The sequence below is a fragment of the Cottoperca gobio genome, chromosome 17 (assembly GCF_900634415.1).
Source record: "Cottoperca gobio chromosome 17, fCotGob3.1, whole genome shotgun sequence".
In the NCBI taxonomy this organism is placed as follows: Eukaryota; Metazoa; Chordata; class Actinopteri; order Perciformes; family Bovichtidae; genus Cottoperca; species Cottoperca gobio.
In genome coordinates, this window is record NC_041371.1 from 10,261,421 (window position 1) to 10,284,811 (window position 23,391).

At 41.0% G+C, this 23,391-nt stretch overlaps 1 protein-coding gene across 1 annotated transcript in view; it reads left to right on the top strand.

Moving 5' to 3' along the window:
- The first annotated feature begins 5,605 nt into the window (after positions 1-5,605).
- The window catches only part of LOC115022993 (adenylate cyclase type 1-like), a 33,818-nt gene continuing 16,032 nt past the window's right edge, over positions 5,606-23,391 (top strand). Inside the window, 5 exon segments of the mRNA XM_029454121.1 lie at positions 5,606-6,428; positions 6,430-6,456; positions 9,409-9,558; positions 9,962-10,080; positions 16,977-17,088. Coding sequence (XP_029309981.1) covers positions 5,847-6,428; positions 6,430-6,456; positions 9,409-9,558; positions 9,962-10,080; positions 16,977-17,088 — 990 coding nt within the window. The 5' untranslated portion in view covers positions 5,606-5,846.

The window sequence follows — 23,391 nt, forward strand, 5'->3', positions numbered from 1 at the left end:
CCACAGTTCGTCCACATTGGTGAAAAAGCACGTGCAGCACTATTTCCTCTCAAGTTTTATTCCGTCTGTGGCGCCTCTTTCTTCGCTCAACAATTAGCATCCAAATCAAATCCTTCCGTCTGTTCATAAAGTATCTCCACCTGTTAATGTATATCATCATCATCATCATCATCATCATTGCCATGATTAGATTTCCTCTTTTATTAAGGTTGCTTCCTCTTCTGTGGGAGGTAAGCCAAGTCCCATTTGTCATCAGGAGAAGAAAGTACACAGAGGCACTTAAGAGAAATGTTAGCTGTCTGATTTGGTCATTTCTGGAGCTGATGTGAAAAAGGCTTCTGGAGAGCTGACAACTCCACTCCCAAGACGTGCGGCTCATTCGCGAATGCAGTGGGGATGGATGAAATTGAAGTGGAAAGGTTCTTGTCTGACCCGAAAGCCATCGGGTTAATAGACTCAAATACAGTGGCGGGCCGAGCATTTCACACCTAGGCCTTCAGTGATGTCCTACACAGTCCTACCTGAATTATTCCACCTCTTAATACCATCATTATGACGCCATGGCTCTAGAAACTATACATTTAGACAGAAACTGCAGTATAAACGGGCGTTGCATCACCCTAACAACAGAGTTATATTAATATTTACGAAACATTTAGTTGTAAATAGCAGGCATTCCCAGCAGTACAATGTGCAGTGCCTCTCGGAGGCTGTGAGCCGGGGGTACCGCTCGTAGTTAGTGATTTGAAAGTGGTAGACAAACCCTTTTCCCAGCTGTGATAGGCTCGCTAGCGTCGGGGTTGGCCGTTCTCTTCTCACGATGTCTATCTTTTCTTGAAAAGTACGTCTTGAAAATGGCGTTGTAATTATATCTGCGACCAAATCGATCTCTTCTCCTCCTTCAGCCATTGTGGGATGAAAAAAACAGCTTGTAGAAATCTACACAAATTAGCTCGTTCAAGTTTGCTAGCTCTGCATAGCTCTGCCTCTCAATAGTGCAGTATCAATCAAAACACGTGGACGTGCTGACGTTATCGTACACCTGCTAGCTGGCCCCGGTGTCACCAACTCGAAATCTGATTGGTTAACGCCACAGTTTTGTTTCCGTTCACTTTAAGCGACAGGCGCCCGCACTGTTGATTCTGAAGGCCTCAGGGCAGATCTCTTGGACCCTGGCAACACATCATGGCTGAAATATGATAAAAACTCTAACATAAGGGCCAGCCCTCCAAATCTCGATCTGAGGCTGGAAGCAGCGCAACCAAGAGGAAAGCTATGAAATGAAGAGAATAGACTATGGGGAATAATTTAATACATATTTGTGGAAAAAATATATAAAAATTACATTTATATTCTGATGATGTTTAGGCCAGCAGAGAAGACCTTGCTGGCCCTGACGGCCCACCACTGCTCAAATATACCTCTGATCCTTTGAAAGAGGTAGATTGACCAGGTGATGGCACCTCTGTGTGTGTAGGCATATATTGGTTTTTGACTCTGTGACTTATTTGTTGGTGTGTGAGTGTGTGAGTGTGTGTGTGTGTGTGTGTGTGTGTGTGTGTAACAGTGTGTGTAACAGTGTGTGTAACAGTGTGTGTGTGTGTAACAGTGTGATGTTTTTCTTTCTGTATGCAGACCGGAGGAAGTGTCAGACCAAATCAGGGCTTGGTGAGAAGCCGTGAACATAACACAGATACACATAATGTATATTACGGTCACACAGAGCTTGTCCGTGTCCATTAGGCATGTTATGGCTCATTCTGCCATTTAAGGAGTTCAGTATCTGTGTTCTGAAACTAGGGAGGTTTGTTTAGATATTACAAATCAACTATTTTTAAATGTGACTGGAGCAAGTCTAAAGAGACACATTGTGTAAATCTACAGGCATCAATGGCATTGCAGCCATATTTTTGAAAGATGGCTATATACTGTATATATATATATATATATATATATATATTGATATTGATATTGATATAGATATAGATATATATATACATTCTTCTCGTTTATCATTAAATATATATAAATATATATAGATATATATAGATATAGATATATATATCTATATATATTGATATAGATATATATATCTATATATATATATATATATATAGATATATATATATTTATATACATTCTTCTCATTTATCATTAAATATATATCTATATATATAAGTATATATATATATATATATATATATATATATGTATATATATATATATATATATATATATATATATATATATATATATATATAGATATAGATATATATATAAAAGGAACAACATGCCCACTATATATTGTACAAAATATATTTTTGATTACAATAAGAATCCATTTTATCATCAATAAATTGTTAAGCATTTTCAGCAGGGTTCAGTATTTAGTAACTATTCACGTTTAGCATGGAGCGTATATACTGTAGGTACAATACTAAGCATAGCCAATTATAGATATGGTTATCTAGGATTTAAATTAAATGCCATGAATAACCCGAATCTATTACAGATTTTAAAAACAGGTATGAAAACAATTTATTAAAGGAAATGGAAAGAGGAGCCATAAGTAAATGCTTATTTTAGTAAAAAGTTATATTTCTACATTATAATGAGTATCTATTTAATTTAAAAACGTTTGTCATGTTGGATTTGTGTCTTTCGCTTTGGTTTTCTTTTTTGTTTTATTAATATTTAAAGTTATTTATGACACATTACAACCAAACCGTATGTTAAAGAGGTTTAATTCATTGATGATGGTCTAAAATAAGCTTACAATATTTCATTTGGCTTCAGAGGAAAATAGAACAACAGAGGCTTAGATATTTTCTATTTATAACAAATATCAATTCACAACACTGGAGTGGAGACTGGGGCTTGTCTCACGTGCACACACACACACACACACACACACACACACACACACACACACACACACACACACACACACACACACACACACTGCACATTCTAATCTCCTCTCCCTAACCTTTCCCTGAACTCTTTGTGTTTAGCAGAATTGGCTGTGATACCAAAGGTTTACAGCTAATCGCTCGCTGCGAAGAGAACCATCGTTATTTAAAAATAGCGATGGCACTAATCGCCCTCCACACACCCCTCTTTGAAAGACCCACCTGTCCCCACCCTATGATGTATTTTGCGGTGCTTTATTTTTGGTCTTCTGGGTGATTAAAGCTTGATTTTCCCACAATGAGAAGAACAATAAACAAGATGTGAGAAATGGTTTCATATGCTGACTGAGGTGTGTTTCCCCCCCAACCGAGACATATCACTGAATAATGCTGATGCTGGTGCTTCTAGGTAGCCTGATTGGGAAGGAGCTGTTGTTTGAATGGCTGAGATAGGGGCTCAGGTGCAAGCTAATCTGCTCTAACCCTGCACTAATTAGGATCAAGGCCAGCGTCCACTTTCGCCTGGTTATTGATCACCTGAGAAATATTTGACTCTATAGGAGAAGAGCAGCACAGGGGACACATAAGAGGAAGCACTCCCCTCCCTGCCTGCTGAATCTTGTTTGTGTCTTTGAAATTCAATATCCAGTTTCTATTCAACATCAGGCCTTTCCAAGTGTTGTTGGTTCTCATCTGTTATGTTTCCAATCACCCTGCTCTGCTTTTGTTTGTTTCCTAGAACAGTACTCTTTAACTGACCTTGTGTGACCCACTCAATATTCATTGTATACGTTAACCAGCAGGACAGGCATCTCCAGCTGTCTCTGATTGTCTATTTCGCATTTCTGCCTCCATCTCTCTCTTACTTTCATTATTTCTCATTTCACTTCACTTGAGATAGGCTTTGCTATATATACTGTTGTCGAAGCTATTTCCACTCACAACATCAATTGCTTTGTGAGTGGCAACATCGCTATAAAGTCAGGAACAAGAGCAGTCGGCTGATAGAAGTTTTAAACAATCGCCCACCAAGTCAGACAAAATTATTCGGAAGAGAGAGCAAAGATTAATGGGAAAAATGTTTACCAAAACGGACACTACGTCCTTGTGCACACACACAGTGTTCCTGTGTAAGGAGGGATCCTTAACAGTGATTGACCGTCTGATCGTCTGACTCCTTGTGTTTTTTGCCCCTTTGGACTTTTGTAACGATGTCGCCATGTTACCAGATCCCGGTGAGTACAATGTTATCAGAATTATAGGAATGATAGCCAAAAAAAAACCACAAAAATATGGCCTACGTTGTAATAAATCATTTATTTCTATACGTTTAAATGTTGGTTTGATAGTACTTACTCTTCTTTCCTTTACAGCCAGGTGTAATGTTCTAGTAGGGGCTGCTTTCAGTGTCTATAGGTAGTAATTGGATCAGTGTTGCATTATCAGGTCTGTGAGTGAACAGCTCTCTCTCTCTCTCTCTCTCTCTCTCTCCCCCCCCCTCTCTCTCTCTCCCCCGTACTGTGTGTTCGAATGTGTTATTTTTCTCATAAATAACTGGCTTTGATGCTTTCACTGTGGCCAGGCTGTTCTTTTAGAGCACTGCTTCTTTTTTTGTCTCTGAATTCCGTCGGCTGCCAAATTATTTACCTCTCCGTTTCTATTTTCACTACACCCCATCCATTTTTCTCTCTCTCTGTTTACCTGTCAGACTGCATACACTCATTCAATAGCTGAGTGAGATCAGTCAAAGCTAGGATACTAACAGCTGAGAGAGAGAGAGAGAGAGAGAGAGAGAGAGAGAGAGAGAGAGAGAGAGAGAGAGAGAGGAGAGAGAGAGAGAGAGAGAGAGAGAGAGAGAGAGAGAGAGAGAGAGAGAAGAGACAGAGAGACAGAGAGAGACAGAGAGAGAGAGAGGAGCCAGGGAGGGGAACAGAAGGCATGTGAGTGTCCGGGTAGCATGGTGGAGTGCTGGACTTTGTCTTGGGCCATCCATCTGTCTCTTTCTTGCACCCTCCATGGCACTGATGGGTCATGGCAACGGCAGCCTGTGACGGATGACTAATCTTCCCCTGGTAATGAATAAGACGCCACCCCCTGAATGCCAAGAGGGTGCTGATGGTGAGGGTGGCTGCCCCATTGGCAACATAGAAATCATATGATGAATGGTATGCAAGCATGTTATCACATGTGTGTGCCAAGCAAACACAGAAGCTGCCAGCTTACTGAGAATCTCTAGTGAGAATTTCATGAATCATGGTCTGAAAACATTGATATACAGTACTACAGTATTAATTCTGCACCTTTCTCTCCTCCTCATGTGTTTGTGAGTGAGAGACAGGAAAAGGAAGAGCATACATTAATCAATATATGTATATATAAATAGATTGCGCAGGCTTTAATGATGGAAACATGTCATGTGTAGGTGGGAAAAAAAGGACATTGCCGTTATGGATGATGTATGTATGCACTGTTCTGTCACATTGGTGAGGGGAGCTCTGCCGCCGCACCAGTCAAATCGTCTTGACTGTGTGTTGAGTAGCTGAGACCTGTCTTATCTTTACCTCATAATGCGCAGGCGTGATCCTATCTGAGCCTTGCAAAAAGCTTTTACCATCTGAACTAGACGTCGTGTGCGTTGCTCTTCATGTGGCGCTCCAACGAAAGCTAAACAAAATTGAGAAATATATTTAGCAGATCGCATGCAAATACAGCTGGGACATGAAGCTTTCTGTGGTAGCTGATCTCTCCGAACAACACGATTCAACCTGTGGATAGTGTGGAGCGCGTCTGTGACCACCGGCCAGTCTCCGGCTATCTGGGACGCTCTGCCTCCAGCCTGCTTTGCCGCGCGCGTCTTTTCCCGTTGGCTCTGGTCTGTGTCGGCGTGGGATCCGGTGTTCCGTTTGACCTAAGCTGTGAGCAGGTATTCAGTTTATGAATGGCACTGACATGGAGGAAATACCGTTTCAGAAAGTCAAAACCAGGCGGAAGAGAAGTCACTGTCCAACGGGCGTCCCTTTGACCACCATCGCGTGTGAGGACGAGTTCGACTGCAAGGAGCTCGAGTCCCTCTTCCAGAACTACAACCTGAAGCTGGAGCAGACGTCCACTCTCAAAGCCCTGGCAGTCCTCATCTTCATGTCATCGACACTGGCCTTGGTGGAGTTGCTGTCCGGCCCCAGCCTCACTATCTCCAAGGGGTCCCATCCGGTCCACTGTGTCATCTTCGTCTCCCTGTTCATCGTAACTAATGTCAAGTACCTGCAAGTGACTCAGCTCCAACAGATTGTCAACCTGGCGCTGCTCTTCGGCTTCACTTTCTCTTTCCTCTGCTGTCCCTTCTCGCTGGGCGCGATTGGGATGGAGCCCCCGACGTCCCCGGAGCAAGGCGTGTGGCAGCTCATCCTGGTCACCTTCGTCGCATATGCGCTCCTACCTGTGCGGACACTGTTGGCGGTTGTTTTTGGAATAATGGTCTCCATCTCGCATTTGATTGTGACTGCCACTTCTGTCACGGCGAAAAAAACAGAAACTATGGAGAACGGTACGTATGTGCTATACGCTAATTATAGTGCCTTTAGTTGTTTGTATGATTTGTTTTTTTGTATACCATCAATAGGCCTATAATAGTCATCATCAATTTGGCATACGCATACATTATACATCATACTACATCTATAATGTTGGCCCATGCAGTGAAACACTATTCAGACTTCATTTCAGCACTAAGGACAGCTCCCTGTGGTTAGACTTGATGGGATTTGCTGCATTTGCTCAGGGTTTGATCAAATTTAACAAAAGTGTAATTCTTGTTTACCAAAAAAAAAAACTAACTGGCTCATGTCAACCCAGCCACGGGATCAAGTACAATAGTGAGTCACGAAGAAGGATTTTAAATGAGGAGGAGTCTGGTGGACAAACACAAAGTGAGATAGAGTACATTTCTGCTTGATCACCTTTTCTGGCTCTCCGTTCAGTAACAGTGAACTACTGTATAGGCCTTAGCTTCCGGTGATGCATAGCTCTACGCCCCTAAAAAGAAAATAAACAAACAAAAAGAAAACTAAAAATGAATGAGCAAAGCAGTCTGCAGGCCCATGACTGTTTCCCTGGGGATGTGATTCAGGCCCAAAGGAGCTGGCTGGGAATCAGGAACCAGACTAACATCCTGCTAGCACCAGAAGTAGGACAGACAGAGGGTCACACACACACACACACACACACACACACACACACACACACACACACACACACACACACACACACACACACACACACACACACACACACACACACCACACTTTCACCACACTATGTGCTTCAGTTGTGGAAAAGAGGGCAAAGTCATTCAAGTCTTTTCTGAGCCAAAATAGAAATGGGTACACCACTGGGTGCATTTATATATCTGTGTACCTTTTTTCTATCGCAAGGAAACATACACACTCGTATTTCTGACTGTCATCAGGTGTGAGGAAAGAAGATATGTCATGTATCAGTCAAACCCCAGTGGAACATATGACATGAGGATTGTGCATTTCGTGGAAACAAAATTGAGATGTGATCAGTTAATCACGCCCTCGGATGATGACAGTGTATTTGCAGAGGAGATTGTTTTCTTGTATGTAGGCTATGAGATACCTGCATTGCCATGTGAAGGACAGTGTTAGATGTACTACCAGAGATAGCTAATCCATTAAGCTTAGAGATGAGCTGTGTGGCATGACCCCGCACGGCCCAGGCTTGCACCAATCACCAACATATAGGTCCCAGTAACTCGGCCTACAGTACTGTCTGCATTCAAGACTCAGTCCATATATATATATATATATATATATATTTGAAATATCTTATCACTGAAGCAAATGTGGAAATCACTCGAAAAATAGCTTATTACTAGTTCCCTACCTTCAACTCCGAGTCTCGCTGTCACCTAAATTGTGTCTGTCAACAACAAGAAAAGAAAATGGACACATCATAGAGTTGGGAGTAATAAAATATTATATGGCATTAGTTTAACCTTGCATGTCTAGATAAAGCTTGGATTAGACAAACAGAAAACAACAACACGGAACAGCTTTTATATTAAATCCCAATCACATTCACATCATATACCTATAATGACTGCTATAAACAATGTAACCAGTCCCAGGGAGTTTGTCCTTTATCCCACAGTAATAAAACACATGTTGAATGAAATCTTTATTGTACAGTACGATGCTACATGTATATAAATTCACCACTATTAAAGCTTGTATTTTCCTCACTGTGTGAAACCATATGGAGCTATCTCACTGACAGTGGGTAAAACAGCTTCAAGAGTGAGTATAGTGCAAAAAAGGTCAGTTATTGGCATCTGAAAGCAATTTGGGTTTATCACCACAGTTAGGCCGAGCAGTGTCATCTCAGATGTCCACATTTACTTACTCGAGGCTGTAAAGTAACTCGAGCATCATTTGAACATGTTGATGCTTGCCAGCAATACTGCCAAGCACAAAGACAGACTGCTGCTGCCAAAAACAGTCTTTTCAATGCAATCCATTATTCATTGGACTGGGAAACATGTCTGTCTGTGGGAATAGAAGTTTGTTAAACTTGAGTTTGTGTGTATATCATCTGAAGTTTTGACAGTATGTTTATGATGCTCAACTTTTTTTAATAAGTGAAGCGTAAAGTCATTTGTTATAGATTTTCTTGTGGTCAAAATACCAGCTGTAATAAACACTCATGATGAATGACCTGAGATATGAAGAGAATGAATTCGTATGAATATACAATTACTGCCTCGGGGTAACAGCTTGCTGTTGGATATAGGACCTTGTTTGGTTTGTATACAAAGTCATAGCCAGCCGACCTCAATCAATTCGAAAAAAAACTATTTTTTTGTGTGTCCTGCACAAGGTTGAAGCAGTCGTGCTGCTGTGCATCTGCTGTGCATCTGCTGTGATGGATGAACCAGAGAAAAGATTCTCAAACACTTTAATGTCACAGACCCCAAAATAGAGAAATATTAGGCCCCACCACCCTGTCACCCATCGCAGGTATAGGAGGATGTCACATGAAGTGTATACTCCAAATCTAATAGCTGATACTTGGATAGATTATAGTGAATTTATTTTATTCAAAACAACGTTATTTATCCCCGTAAGGCTAGTTGTATGCCTGCCACCCAGATCAACAAATACACACACAATAGAAAGGAAAAGAAAAACACTAAAACACAATTGAGCACAAAACTAAAAGATCTGAAAAGGTACATAATCTTAAAAGATACACAAGATCATGAGGCCACACAACAGCATAAAAGCATGAAAACATATCTATGAGGAATTGTGAGGACTGATTTAATTCTACTTAATAGTATCAAGGGCCCATTTGGAAAAAACTAATTTACTTTTCCTTCATCATTCTTAAGCACACGTGTGTATGAAGTGACACACAAAAAATACATACAACAGTGTACATCATACTTTATGTTTATTTTTTCTTCTGTTTGCAGTTGGTTGCCAACACAGTGCTGTTTACCAGCGTCAACCTGTCGGGGCTGTTTGTGCGCATCCTGACAGAACGAGCCCAGAGGAAGGCCTTCCTTCAGGCTCGCAACTGCATTGAAGAGAGACTCCGCATGGAGGACGAGAACGAGAAACAGGTACAGGCACCTGTACACTGCTGAAACTATGGGTAAAATTAGATTTGTGTCTGGTTTTTTTTCTCCCCCCCCCCCCCCCCCCCCCCCCTCGCTAGTGCCGTGAGTCATTTCAACACATTATTCATTTCTCTTAGATTTCATACTTATTTTTGTCTAGCACATTTCTTATCGCTACTAACACTTTATCCTATGATAACTTTGCTGTTTTTGACTGTATAAATGTATATTTAAATTAACTTTATCTTTTCTCTCTCTCTCTCTCTCTTTCTCTCTCTCACTCTCTCTCTCTCCCTCTCTCTCGCTCACACTCACACTCTCACTTTCACCACACACACACACACACACACACACACACACACACACACACACACACACACACACACACACACACACACACACTCAGGAGCGCCTGCTAATGAGTCTGTTGCCCAGGAACGTAGCTATGGAGATGAAAGAGGATTTCCTGAAGCCCCCAGAAAGGATCTTTCACAAAATCTACATCCAGCGGCATGACAATGTTAGGTACGATCCACACAATAACACAACACAACTCCAGACAAATCCCAGTGGTGTTTAAATCCCTCTTGAATTGACTTAACTAATACCACTTTTAACAGGGGTATTTGGGGATACTATATTCTCCTCATGGGAGAATTTCCAGCTGAAATTGTGGAATAAACGCTGTCTCTAATAATTATAGTGCGTGCTAGAAAAACAATGAACAACTTCACAAAACATGTCCTTTGGAAATAACACTGAGGGCTATTCAGTGTAGTGGGATCTGACCCAACAGTGTCTTAAAACATTAACACCACCCCAGGCTGCAAAACTGAAATATTTAATTCTTCAGAGTGAAAATCAATGGTTTGCTCCTGACTCACTTGTTTATTATCAGTCTTGATAACACTGAATCCAGAGACGTTAGGTTGCAGTTTCTATTTGATTAATATGGGTGTACAAATTTTGGAGCAATGATGCAGAATTGATTTACGGGGCAACAAGGAACTAACCCAAATCTGCACTAAGACTAATATGCCAGTGCATATGCCAACTTCTGGGCCATCATATCTTGGCAGCCCCCTAGGGGAAACAAGCTTTTTGGAGTTAGTGAATAGAGAAAGGCAGATTAAGCAATGCTCAGTAAAGAGGAGATTCCTCTGGCACTTATGCAATGTCCTGCAAAGTTGCCAAGCTCGCAACAGTTTGGAAGCGATACAGTCTGTCTTTAGATCATTACTTTGTACTCCAGGTTGATGGTTATGGAATCCCAACTGCTAACTGCGGTGAATGACAAATTAGTCTTCAGAAACTGGCGTACAAATGATTTCACAGTAGCGGGTATCTCCAGTGTCTCTCTTTGAGAAGCTACAGTAACTCATTTTCAGAAGACATTAGCTAATATACTGTATCAAACAATTTCTGATACAATCGTCATCTTTCCTCCGTCGCAACCAAGTTGCAATACCACCATGTAAAAATACTTCATCATGAGTTAAAGTCAAGCTTTCCGAGTGTTATAAAGAACAGTATCATCAGCAAAATGGTGGTCATGATGCAGCAGAATCGCACCTGTTAGTCTTATGTTATTATTTGTTGTATTAATGTAATTGGGTGGTGATGACCTAGTGGTCTAGTGGGTACGCCTTCCTAACAGAACGCCAGAAGGTCGTGAGTTCAATACCATTGTGCCCCTGAACAAGGTACTTAACCCTGAGTTGCTCCAGGGAGACTGTCCCTGTAGTTAGTTCACTGTAAGTCGCTCTGGATAAGAGCGTCTGCTAAATGACCTGTAATGTAATTATTACAGGTGCTTTAGCCTGCAAGCAGCATTTTAATGTCGTAACCAGTCAAGAGGAAGCTAATTTTACTACTTTATTGGTTGGTTTGACCTAAAGCAACAAACTCTATTTTCTAAAATGATCATATGTTTTGTATGAAAAATCAAAAAAACCTGCAAAGTAACTACAAGTACCTCAAAATTGTATTTAAGTACAGAACTTGAGTGAATGCATTTAGTTACATCCACCAGTGCAAATCTGCAGTAAAGTCTTTCACTTTAGCTCCTGACTCCTGCAGCTTTAGTTGGCCGTGTTGTACCTTTAAACCCTTGGTTATTATAAACACGACCTTCGCTGCTCCATTATCTACAATTTATAAATCGGATTTTTTCATCACTTAGTTTAATCTGCACTTCTTACTGTATTGTTAAATATCCATTATCACACTCCAACATTTCCTTGTTTCCTTTTCTTGCCTCCTTTCCTCTGTGTTCTCAGAGCAGCAGGGATGCTTGAGGAGGAGAGTTTGCTTAGCCCCAGGATTAAGTTGCTACAGGGGATTAAATGCAATGGAGACTAAATTCTCGTTGCATAACGCCGTATGTGCGCACGGTGGTTAAATATGGACACATCTCGGTGGAGCTCTGCTGATTGCTTTTGTGCCTTGAACTCCTTCAGATAGCGCCACCCTTTGAGAGTGATCTAGACTGGATGCGTACATGATTTATGTGATTTGGGTGGACTGCAATTAGAAAGTAAACAGTGTGCAGCACAATGAGTTTTCTTCATTATGTTCTGAGACTGTGGGCAGTATTTGATCTGATTAAAATCCAGCCACGGGGATATTGTAGTAATCAGTCTTGAAAAAAGAAAACACGCCTCTAAACTAACAAACGTAAAGATTATTTAACAAGATATGTGGGATATTATAGTCGCATATTGACTGTTACATTTGATTTATTTAGGGCCGTGTAGTAAAGTAACTGATATGATAAAAAAAGTGATAATTGTACAGGAAAGACACTTGTTTTAAACTTTCAGTAATTAATTCTGAATTGTTTCTTAGTTTATCAAGTCACGTCTAATAAATTGCATTTTTTATTTTAATATGATTAATAATACAATAATAATACAATATATTATTATATTATGACCATGCACTATTTGATATCACATCTCTCTTTTAATCAAAGAGCTTTCAGACTTATCATTGCTTTATAAAGTAGTACCCACTTTAGCACAACATGCATCTTCACCACTCTTTTAATTCACAGGCATTTCCCATTTATAACATTTCATTCCACGCCCACACATACACCAAATATACCATAAATACACAATGCTAGTTAAAGACAGATTCCCACCAACAAAGTCATTCCCTTCACAAAATAGGCATAATGTTAATCAGTTGACATATAAAGTATTATTACATCTCTTATTGTCTGAAGAAAAATTTGCAAAAAAACATGTTTGTCAGAACTGTCAAGGCTTTTGTAATGTTTATAGGTGCTAACTCACACTATCATAAAGATGTTACAGTTTATCCTTCTAAAATGAGTTGTAAGCATCTTGCACACTCGTCTATGTTAGCTCCTTTATTGGCCCGACATCAGCACATACACAGCCCACATACTGTAGCTCCAGAGGGGCCCATCCAAAATTAACCCTTGAGTTGGCTTGTGTCTTCCGCTACGTGATTAAATTGAAATCACATATGCCAAAATAGCTACAGTTATGCCTCCCACGGAGGGAAATATGAAATAATTGAGGGAATAACTTTCATGCGAATATGTGCCATTGGAGAGGAAATAATGGATGAGGGAGGTTAAATTAGACAACATTATGAGACAAGTTGTTGTTACCACAGGAAAAAAAAATCATGTTTGTATTAAATTGCTTAATCATTTCAATTGTTGTGCTTTATCTGCTTTGGATGATAGAGTTTATTGAGCCAGAAAGTTGAGTTGGCGATGAGGTTTTGACCTTGAATATGGCACATTACAGTACAGTCGATTTGGTGTAGGCAATCGCTGGGGATAGACTAACTTATAGTTGTTGCCAAGAGTGCTGCGGTGTTTATTTTTGAAGGTTTTGCCGGAGGACATTCAAAATCAGATAAAGAAGCTTCCAGTCTGTGATCTCTGTGCATTTCAGTGGTCCAACTCATAAAAACACAAGTGCCTGTGAGATGTGAGATTACTCAATGAACATTATTCTTAATGTATCTGCAAATATGTCAAATATATCTGGCAACACTTCAAATTTGTGTGTGTACATTTTGCACACGGGTGTTTAAATACAGATACAATCATGTTATGCAGACGTATATTAAAAGTAATGCTGTGTAGTTAAAAAATAAGCCCCAGATGTTTGTTTTATTAACTGCCTGCTCAGCACACACCCCGCATTCATATTTGTCTTTATGATTTAGTTTTGCCTGTCCTTTGCCTGTACACGCGGTCACGGATATTAATTACCAAGTAACCTTTCTCCGTCTACAATGTATTTGCATTTATGTACCTTTATGATGTGCTGAGTTGGACAAGTTGCTCATGTTTGTCAAGGTATTTAATCATAAATATTTATGAGCTGAACATGTAGTCACTCACATAACATTTGTGGCTTATTCTGAATTCACCAGCATCTTTTGACCCATATTACATGCGGATTGCAAACCTTTTCACTAATGCGGTGCAGTGTTTACAGAGCATGCCACCATAATAACATGACGGCAGACCTGAACTTTAAATGGAACGCAGGCCCCATGCGCCACATTGCATGCTTCACATTAAAGTGGAGACAATGATATGCATGTGGTTTAAATGAGGCAAAGACAGCTAAAAATAACTGAGTTATATAGTGAAGTTCACATTAGGTCACGAGACATTGGTACCGCGCACTACAAGGGATGCTCTCTGCAGCACGTCCTGGCTGGTTTACGCTTCATGCACAGCAACAATTCTGTGCCTGTATGTCAATTTCTACCTAAATCCTTCTACAAAAACAAAATACTGCAAATCAGTTGCAGCCTGTAGTTGGGCTGCTACAACACTGTCTTACAAAAAGAACACTTGAAAGTAAGGCATGCAGTCATCATGACAAGTGCAGAAACGGCACATTCTTCTGCCCGCACATAGCCGTAGCCACGCAGATATCATGAACCGGACATGCAGTGAGACATGTATTTCAGGAGTCTGTTAGCCATCACACGAGGGATCATCCTAAAACGTGTGTGGAAGGCCACTTTCTCGCCTGTGTAATATCATCACAGAGATGCACTATAAGCTTCCCCAGGCAGACGTTGTAGTGATACTGTGCTATTTTTAAAAGCGGAGCTCTGAAATCATTAGCATTGTTCCTCACAAGGAAAAATCAGTCCTCTACTCTTAATAGCCAGCTGTCTACGGAAGGACACACATACTGTACATGAGCGACGATCGGCTCCAAATATAACAACATGATTCCATGGTGTGGTTTGCAGCCTTCCTCTCTTCACGCAACTACCAAAGAAAATAGTTTTCTCTGTGAGAAGATGGTTGGATTACAGCTTGTCTGAGTTTACATTTACATTTTTTGAAGGGACTCACAAAAGGCTAGAGACATCTGGGGTGAAAATGATAACAGCAGTTTAACTTTTAAGATGGCTGATCCAAGACAGCTTACGAGTAATTGTTTTGACCCGGAATCCCGATCAGGCATGAAACAGAGGTTGTTGTGTTGTTTGAGGGATCAAATAAGTGGGCATCAAAATCAATTTGGTGTTCATCTAGCTCTTTGCTCATTGTTGGGTAATTCACTGCGCACATTAAAGATGCTTCGATTGCATCCGGAGGCTATTTTGTCCACTGATATGAAATACACTATTGCATCGGTTCAGTTTTTCCGTAAATTTAAATGTCTACATTAGCACGGTATTTAACTTTTGAAATATTTGCCCGCAACAGATGGTTGCCAATTAAAACCTTCACACGCATTTAATCTATTTCCCCTCTTTACGGTGACATCTGCGAGACAACAAAATGACATTTAGCAGCTCTCGGTTAGAGATCCAGCACTCTGTCACATTGTGGAAAAAGAACAGCCCACATGGAGGCACCAGTCTGCCGTCAGTTCGGGTGCCGCAGACATGCAGGTTGGACGGCAACGTCAGAGTTTGATGACTAATCATATTCACACCCTCCATCGCCACCCAGCACTCATGGTAAAATCTTTCACAAGTCCCTGCTCTGATCTGATGCAGATGGATAATAATTAGTTTCTCAAGGGCAGGTGGACCGTATTAAGTAACCTTTCCCTCCAGGACCTGTTGTCAAAGTTATAATGAAGTATGACGATGAGGATAATCAGCACACATCACTGACGGCACAGAGACAAGCGTAAGGTGTATAAAGAGTGAAAATAACCTCTAACAAGCCTTAGAATGCAACGTGTAAAGTCAACCTGAAATTTTAAATGACTACACTTTTTTTGTGTAAGGCAGTGTGATGAAAAATAGAGCTATGATGCATCACTTTCCATTTTTTCAAAAGAGGATGAAGCCATTTACATTTGCAGAAACAGTGCCCATAGCGGTGTTTAACTGACACTTTATGGCCAGCGTCGCTCTGCAGTTTATAAATGTTGATACAAGACGTGAGGTAACCTCTGCACTCTGAACGCTATTCTGTGATTCGACTGGTGACACAGAGTAACTATCACGCAGAGTCACTGAGTCCCCATATGGAGTGTTTAAATCACAGATGGGACTAATAGCAAAAAGAGGCGGCTATAACAACATTAGCCCCCAGCTGGTTAACTGCTTGTGTGGCTGTTGGAAATGTTGTGATATTATAAACTATATTTAGTGCCCACCCACACAGATATTGGACCAATTGCATTACAACATCTTCAGTCGGAACCAAACATGTATGCCACCTGGAGAAGATTAATGTAGGAGGTGCACAGCGGAAAAGTAAATTAATCTTAACACTTCTTCTTTTTGGTCATTTCAATTCTGACTATATCAGTAAAAACAAACACCAACGTGCTGATTTCTTAGATTTTCTAAATGTTTTAGTTTAACCTCAAGCTCTCTCAGACTGTCACTAGGGAATACAAGTTCACCTGGAGATGGTGAACAGTGCCTTGATGCTTGCAATATATCCCAGAATGGCTGTTCATCAGTTCCTAACAGGACATGTCTCCACCTTGATCCCCATGAGAATGCTCTCGTTTCTATTTTGAGTCGCTCTGCTTGACTGCGCCGCCAGTCAGTTAGAGAACGGAGCACACTCTCTCTCTTTCTCTCTCTCTCTCTCTCTCTCCCTCTTTCTCTCTCTCTCTCTCTCTCTCTCTCTCTCTCTCTCTCTCTCTCTCTCTCTCTCCCTCTCTCTCTCTCTCTCTCTCTCTCTCTCTCTCTCTCTCTCTCTCTCTTTATCTGCAGATCATTAATTTGAATGTTTCATTAGTATGCTGTAAAACATTATCCAAAGAGAATGCCCAAATTGACTTTGGCTCAGTCTTCTTAAATGTCATTTAAAATAAATTCCTGAGAGCTAATCTTATCAGGCACCCTATAATCTTTTTTATTTTTTTCTTCATACATGCTGCTATAAATAACCTGCATTGACTGAAACGCTTCTTTTTCTCTCTCCGTCACAGCATCCTGTTTGCAGATATAGTCGGTTTCACGAGCCTGGCCTCCCAGTGCACAGCCCAGGAACTGGTTAAACTGCTAAATGAGCTGTTTGGAAAGTTTGATGAGCTTGCCACGGTGAGTCGGTTTCCCTTCCTTGAACACGTAGGCCTATCCCTCAATTACAGTCACTGTTGGCATGAAAAGCTGCTCTTTTTCTCTTTTTGTGCACACTTTGTCCAAACTCCGACACAGCAAGGACGTATGTGTGTTTGTGTGTGTGTGTGTTTGTTTACTGCTTTGGCCACAGGCTGCGGGAACATACTTCTATTGTACCAGCTTAGCATGATGTCACTGTGAATACTGGAAGCCCATATGATGCTTAATATGATTACCCAGTGCTTCATTTGAGGAAGAGTTGAAATAACTCTTTAATCTAGGCCAGATTTACACAGGGCTAAACCTCGCCTCCACTCTGGTTGTGTGAATGAACTGAATGACGCGACCACTGAGTTGTACTTGTCCCAATCTCTCTCGGTTCACATGTAGAAAAGATTTCAGCTCTCCCATCTGTCAATATATCACTCTTTGCGATTTCAGTGCTGAAAATCCGCTCAACTTTTGCTGTGAATTTGACGGCTGTGGTTAATCTAGTCGCCTTCAAATGTGACGCTATCAATGCTGGTATTACAAAGCTTTAATTAAAAATACTAATAATTGTGCTAATTAGAATAAGAGTGCTTCTTAAAAGAAAGGTATGGTATTGCTCCTTCTCCGACCGTGTGAGTTTGGCTGACACTTACAGCATTTTGTTGGTGAGAAGGTTGAGCCCCTGCAGATCACCCCACTACAGCCTTATCTACATGTAATCTGGCCTCTATAACTTACACTAGGCACATGCCCTTGTCAAATCCATTAATCCACAGGATTACAACTAACCCTTTTTTGCTTTCATAGAAGGTTTTACTTGGCTGTGTTGAGCTTCTATTTTTAACTTGTTTGTTTTACACGCACAAAATTAGATCTGACTGACAAGAGAATTGTCAAATAATTGTCATTGCCTTTCCAATTAGTTTTGTATCAATTGCTTTACCAGGCTCTTGCTGATTTGCATGTCAGATGCAATCTGTCTTTATCCTACTGAAAGTTGCATTTTACCCCCAAGATGCTATTAGCCAAGACAAGAGGATTCCATGCATTACAACACACACACACCCATAGGCACACACTCATTTATAAGTCAAGTCATGTCAGTTGACAGCTACAATTCATTTAGCTTTGAATGATACATTTTCACTTTTATCTTCCATCAAGTTTGGCCTGAAGAAATGCTAGAAGAAAAGCTACGTCCATTTTCTTGCTGTTGTGAATGGAGTTGTCTCATTCTTTGGGTTACAACTCAATAGATTGGTCTGATCTTCGCCTTGGCTGCTAGCTGGGAGCAGCGTGTTACCACGAAAGGCTGTCCCCAGCTATGAAACTTGTCAAATGTTCTATCCTTGCCCTGACCCAAAGCCCCACTCATTCTGATCCACTTTGGCAGGAAGTGGCAGTGCCAGTGACTCATTGCTGTGGTCACTGTGGGCACGCAGACTCTTTTCGTTCCATACGAAGAGCGGGCGATGCCACATGGCCACTGGGCATCATCTCATAATACCATTCCAGCACCATCCCCACACCACCTGTCCACTCTTTGGACTTGTCAAGCTGCATGTGAAGTGGGCCAGGAACGCAGTGTACTCCTAAAGTGCTGTTGTAGCAGCCCAAGTCTCCTCTCCTCTCCTCTCCTCTCCTCTCCTCTCCTCTCCTCTCCTCTCCTCTCATCTCCTCTCTTCTCCTCTCCTCTCCTCTCCTCTCCTCTCCTCTCCTCTCCTCTCCCCCCTCCCGTCCTGTCCTCTCCTCTCCTCCTCCTCCCTCCTCCCTCCTCCCCCGTCCTCTCCTCTTTTCTCCTCCCCCCTCCTCCCCCTTCCCGTCCTCTCCTCTCCTCATCCAGCCAAATGTTTTTGTCAAACCTTTAAACTTTAGGTAGTTAACAAACACACACCAGTTTCTGAATTTGACACATAATCACTTTCACACTTAATCTTAGACATTAAATCAAAATAGACATTTTTGTTTTTGAGCATTTTGTCAACACTTTTCAACCTTATCTCCATATCAATCATCACTAATGCTCACAAAAGGAATGTACTATATCTGTTTACCTGTTCTGTGTCAAAGAGACACTATGATTTACTAAATTTCAAACCCATGTAAACTATTGCAATCTTTCTCCTCCTATATTCACAGTCAGTTGTGTGAAGCTGAGAACAAGCTGTAAACTCTAATTGAGTGTGAGTCTTCTGTTTTGCCCCCTGGCAAATATAGGCTCTGGTTTGGTCTCCATTAACTCCTGAGAGAAGCATCTGGCTCTTTAGTTGCTAAAAGCTCCAGTATGAGCACCAGCCAGGCCTGGCTTCTGTTTGGTGCTGGTAGCATGCAGTGGGTTTATCAGAACTTAAACAGCTGCCTGATTCTGCTGAAAACTGGGTAGATAAGAGCAGAGTGAACCAACACAGTGTGGTTGGTATAGCCAAAACAATGAGCTAAACAATGCTAAAAAGTTCCTTAGAGTTGAGAGTTGTTAATATAGAAATATTGATTAGATGCAACTCTAGTAAATTAACAATTTCTCTCTCTGACTGTATGTGCCCCTGTTGTGTGTTGCAAGCAAATAAGCAATGCCAAGAGGGAATGACAGTGTACCCACCAACGTGTTGCGTTAGCCTGGCTAGCTAATGTGTGCGTAGTTCTGTATGGATAGAAAGCAAAAAGCAGGTCATTGATCATGTTTGGATTTTTAATTTGGTTGCACCAGTATTCACCACGTGGAAGCCCTTACAACAACCTACCTACCTACCGAGTACAAGAGTGTTTCCATCCAACAAAAACAAGCCAAGAATTTTACTGCTGGCTCTCATTATTGCAACTATTGATAGGGAGGGAGTGGAAAGCCTTCCGCTGTTTCACTGTACCGACAGCAGCTATTGGCTTTAATACACATGTTGATAACACCCGGTAAGATTTGTAGAAGTGTGAGCCTTTCCTGAGCTCAGAAACTCAGTGGAAAACAGCATGAAATTTACATTAGGAGATAATAGTCTTTCCTTCTTTCACTGTGCCATATTAAGTAGGGGGGATAGCTTGAACATTGAAATGAAAACTGACTCACACTGTTCAGCATTTGCTGTTTGTTTCCCGCCACCCACAAGTACACTAGCTGGGAGTTATTATAACTCTTCAGCACCAGGCTGAGAATCTGCCGACTATATCGCTGAGACCGGAGACAAGGGGCGCAGACGTCTCAGGAAAGCTTTGAAACCGTATCACTCCCCAAACTTGGTCTTTGGGGAAATGATGAAAATATAACAGCAGACTGGCACACAAAGCAGACACAATCATACGTGGCTGAAGTGACAGAGTTGAGTGTAGAAGTGGTCCAAACTCGACTGTCGGCAGAAACATGGCATTTTTGATGTCAGTTGGAATTTCTTTAATACAGGTAACATTAGATAGCACTCACAGTTACAAGGGCAATGTCTGTTTTTTTAAGGAAGGTAATACAAGAAGGGTATTTATTTCGAAGAGAGATAACAAGAATGCAAATTAACACACCAACTGGTCACTCTATAAACACTTCCTCTCCCTGGCTGAGTTTCCAACAGTCAGCCCGGCACCCGAAACAACAGCTTTTGTTGTGAGAGGGACTCTGTGATTAATTTATGTTTGTTGTGATGCTATATAACATTAATAGCTCTGGACTGGATGTGCTTTTGTGTCTGTCTGCATGTGTGTATGGGCGCGTGTCGTCGTTGTTTCCATGGCAGACTTTTACAAAGCTTTTCATTCTTGTCTCTCTTTTCTCTCCTCTCGCAACACCTCCCTGCATCACAGCTTTAAGACTCCTCCGCTCCTTGTTTCTCAGCTTTTTGATTGACATGCTGCAGCCTACTTCCCTCAACTGTGTCTTTTAAGCCCCGTGGTTCTCTGCACTCTCTGCACTCTCTTCCTCTCTCGTGTTTCCATTTTTAGGATGGCTCAATGATGTATCTATCTGCTGCCTCTTTCTAGACAAATCAGAGTTCCCCTCTCAATCACATACACACATATATGGCTGTGAATAAGGCGTACAGAATAGCCTGCATCACATGTGCATTGCATGAATGCATGCTGGAGTTGACATAAAACATAATGTTGTATGTCATGTCTTTTAAGCTACTGGATGCCTAAATTTCCCTCGGGATCAATAAAGTATCTATCTATCTAACTAGAAGAACTTGTGAGTAACTTCAGATGGTGTAATTTCAATTGTAATCTCTTTGTGAGAAACTCGTTTTTCCCAAAAAAAAAAGAACTACAAACAATTCTATTTCCAAGGAAAGTGCAATTCTGCCCAAAGTTAACTTTAAATAACTGTTCCAACTGCTTTGTAGATGTGATTATTTGTACATCTGCAGGTTTATATAATACATAATACTATGCCAAGAAATAATATAACAAATACGACGGCTTAGGGTGCTAATAAAAATGTATTATTCTTAAATTAGACTCAAGGACTGTTCACTGCCCACACTGTGACAGCTGCCTGCCAGAAACTAAAGTCTGGGTGTAAACACAGCTCAAATAACCCTGTTTGGGTTTGTCTCATGAGCAGGTGCAAGGATCACTGTCAAGTCCTGCAGTTTCCCTCAGACTAAAGCAAAACCCAAGCCAAACAAGCCAGATTAGGATATTGACAGAGGACTATGAGAGGAGAAAAAAAGGCTTCTGTTTCAAGAAAAAGAAATCATCATGATGGCTGCCATTGAATTGAGCATACCATAAAGCATCCTGCACTTCCGTAAGGTGGGGGACTCACATGAGGCAGATTATTAGAGTGACCCATGGAAGTTTTATTTGTCATCATAGGGGAAAATGTTACAGAATCTTTCAATTATCAAACGCTAGTGTTCTTGAGGTGTTTTTAATATTGTAAAAGAGAAAAGCTGACACAATGCTTCTTTATTGTTAGATTTGCCATATCTGCTGCATTATACACAGACATATGTAAGTATGTATGTAAGCTAATGGCATATTTTGACCAGTTTCTCTTTAATATTGTAAGCATTCCAAGAAAACAGTGCTCCTTGTTTCCTATTCCAATCAAATGTTCTGGAAAGCAGTGCCATCTTTGAAAATAAAACACAGTTGGACCGCTGAACATTTGTTATTTGTTGTATCGGTCATATCTGTTAAATATATCTACATTAATATGTTTACTTAACAGTTCTCCAACACCTGCTCTCTCCAACCCACCAATTTGTGGTGGGTGGAGGAAGTGTTGATATATTATTCATTTGTTGTTGCACATAAATTATTGCATATTATTTCAAATCAATAAGGGAGCTTGGTGACTAAAAGGGAAAAATCCAGAGAATGCTTGGCATGCAGGCAGAGGTGGAAAGAAGTCTGCAGGGGAAATGTTGATAGAAAAGATTTTCGCCAACAGTGGCCCCTTGCTATGAATCATTGTATTGGTAACATTTTGAAATGAAATAATTAAAGCAAAGGTAGGAAAATGCTCGTTAAAGCTATGTAATGGTGTAAAATGCATAACATAGTGTGAGTGTTTGTAATTAGAATAAAGAAAAGTGCTTCAACTCTATGCTATAAATGTGCGTGTTCAAACAGTGGCAGAAGGGCAGATTCAGAGATAGACAGCTGCAAACACACCTTCTGTCTGTGTCCTTTCAACCTCCCAAAGCTACAGGAGTGGAAACCCTAATCTTTAGCCACATCAATAATATGTACACCGCACTGATCTTTGTCTTTGTGGAGACAAGACAAAGCACGGTGTGTACTGCTCTCTCCTTCGGGGCCTTGTAGGAAATTAACTGCTGCTACTCTCAGCTGGCTCATCTTCTCCTTCATAATAATTTACTCAATGTTCCCCCTTCCCTGTATCTGTGTCCCTTTTTGTCTCCCTCTCTTCGTCTGTGCGCACTGAAGTGTTTGCAAAAGAAAATCATCTCTGCAAGCATATGGGCATATTCTATGTAAGGTGACTGGTAATATAACTACACGACACTTTTGATGGTGGTGCTCGCAATATATTCTGACCTCACTGAAAACACATGATGAATTATCCAAAACAGTCATCTTAAAAGATGTCTTTCCTTCTCCAATGGAAATTGTGATTAGGTGTCAAGCTATACCTGTCTCTAATACACAGTACTCATCTTGACCACCGAGATCGCCCACAATGCTTCAGTCACATGACGGTGGTAATCCTGCCTGGGACTGAATCAGCCCCTAAACCCTCACAGTGCAGATTAGCAGAGGAAAAGTACAGAGTAAGAGACTCTGTAAGTACCAGGGCTTTCCCCTGCTTCCTGGAGCTTCAACTATGCCTCACTATAGCGC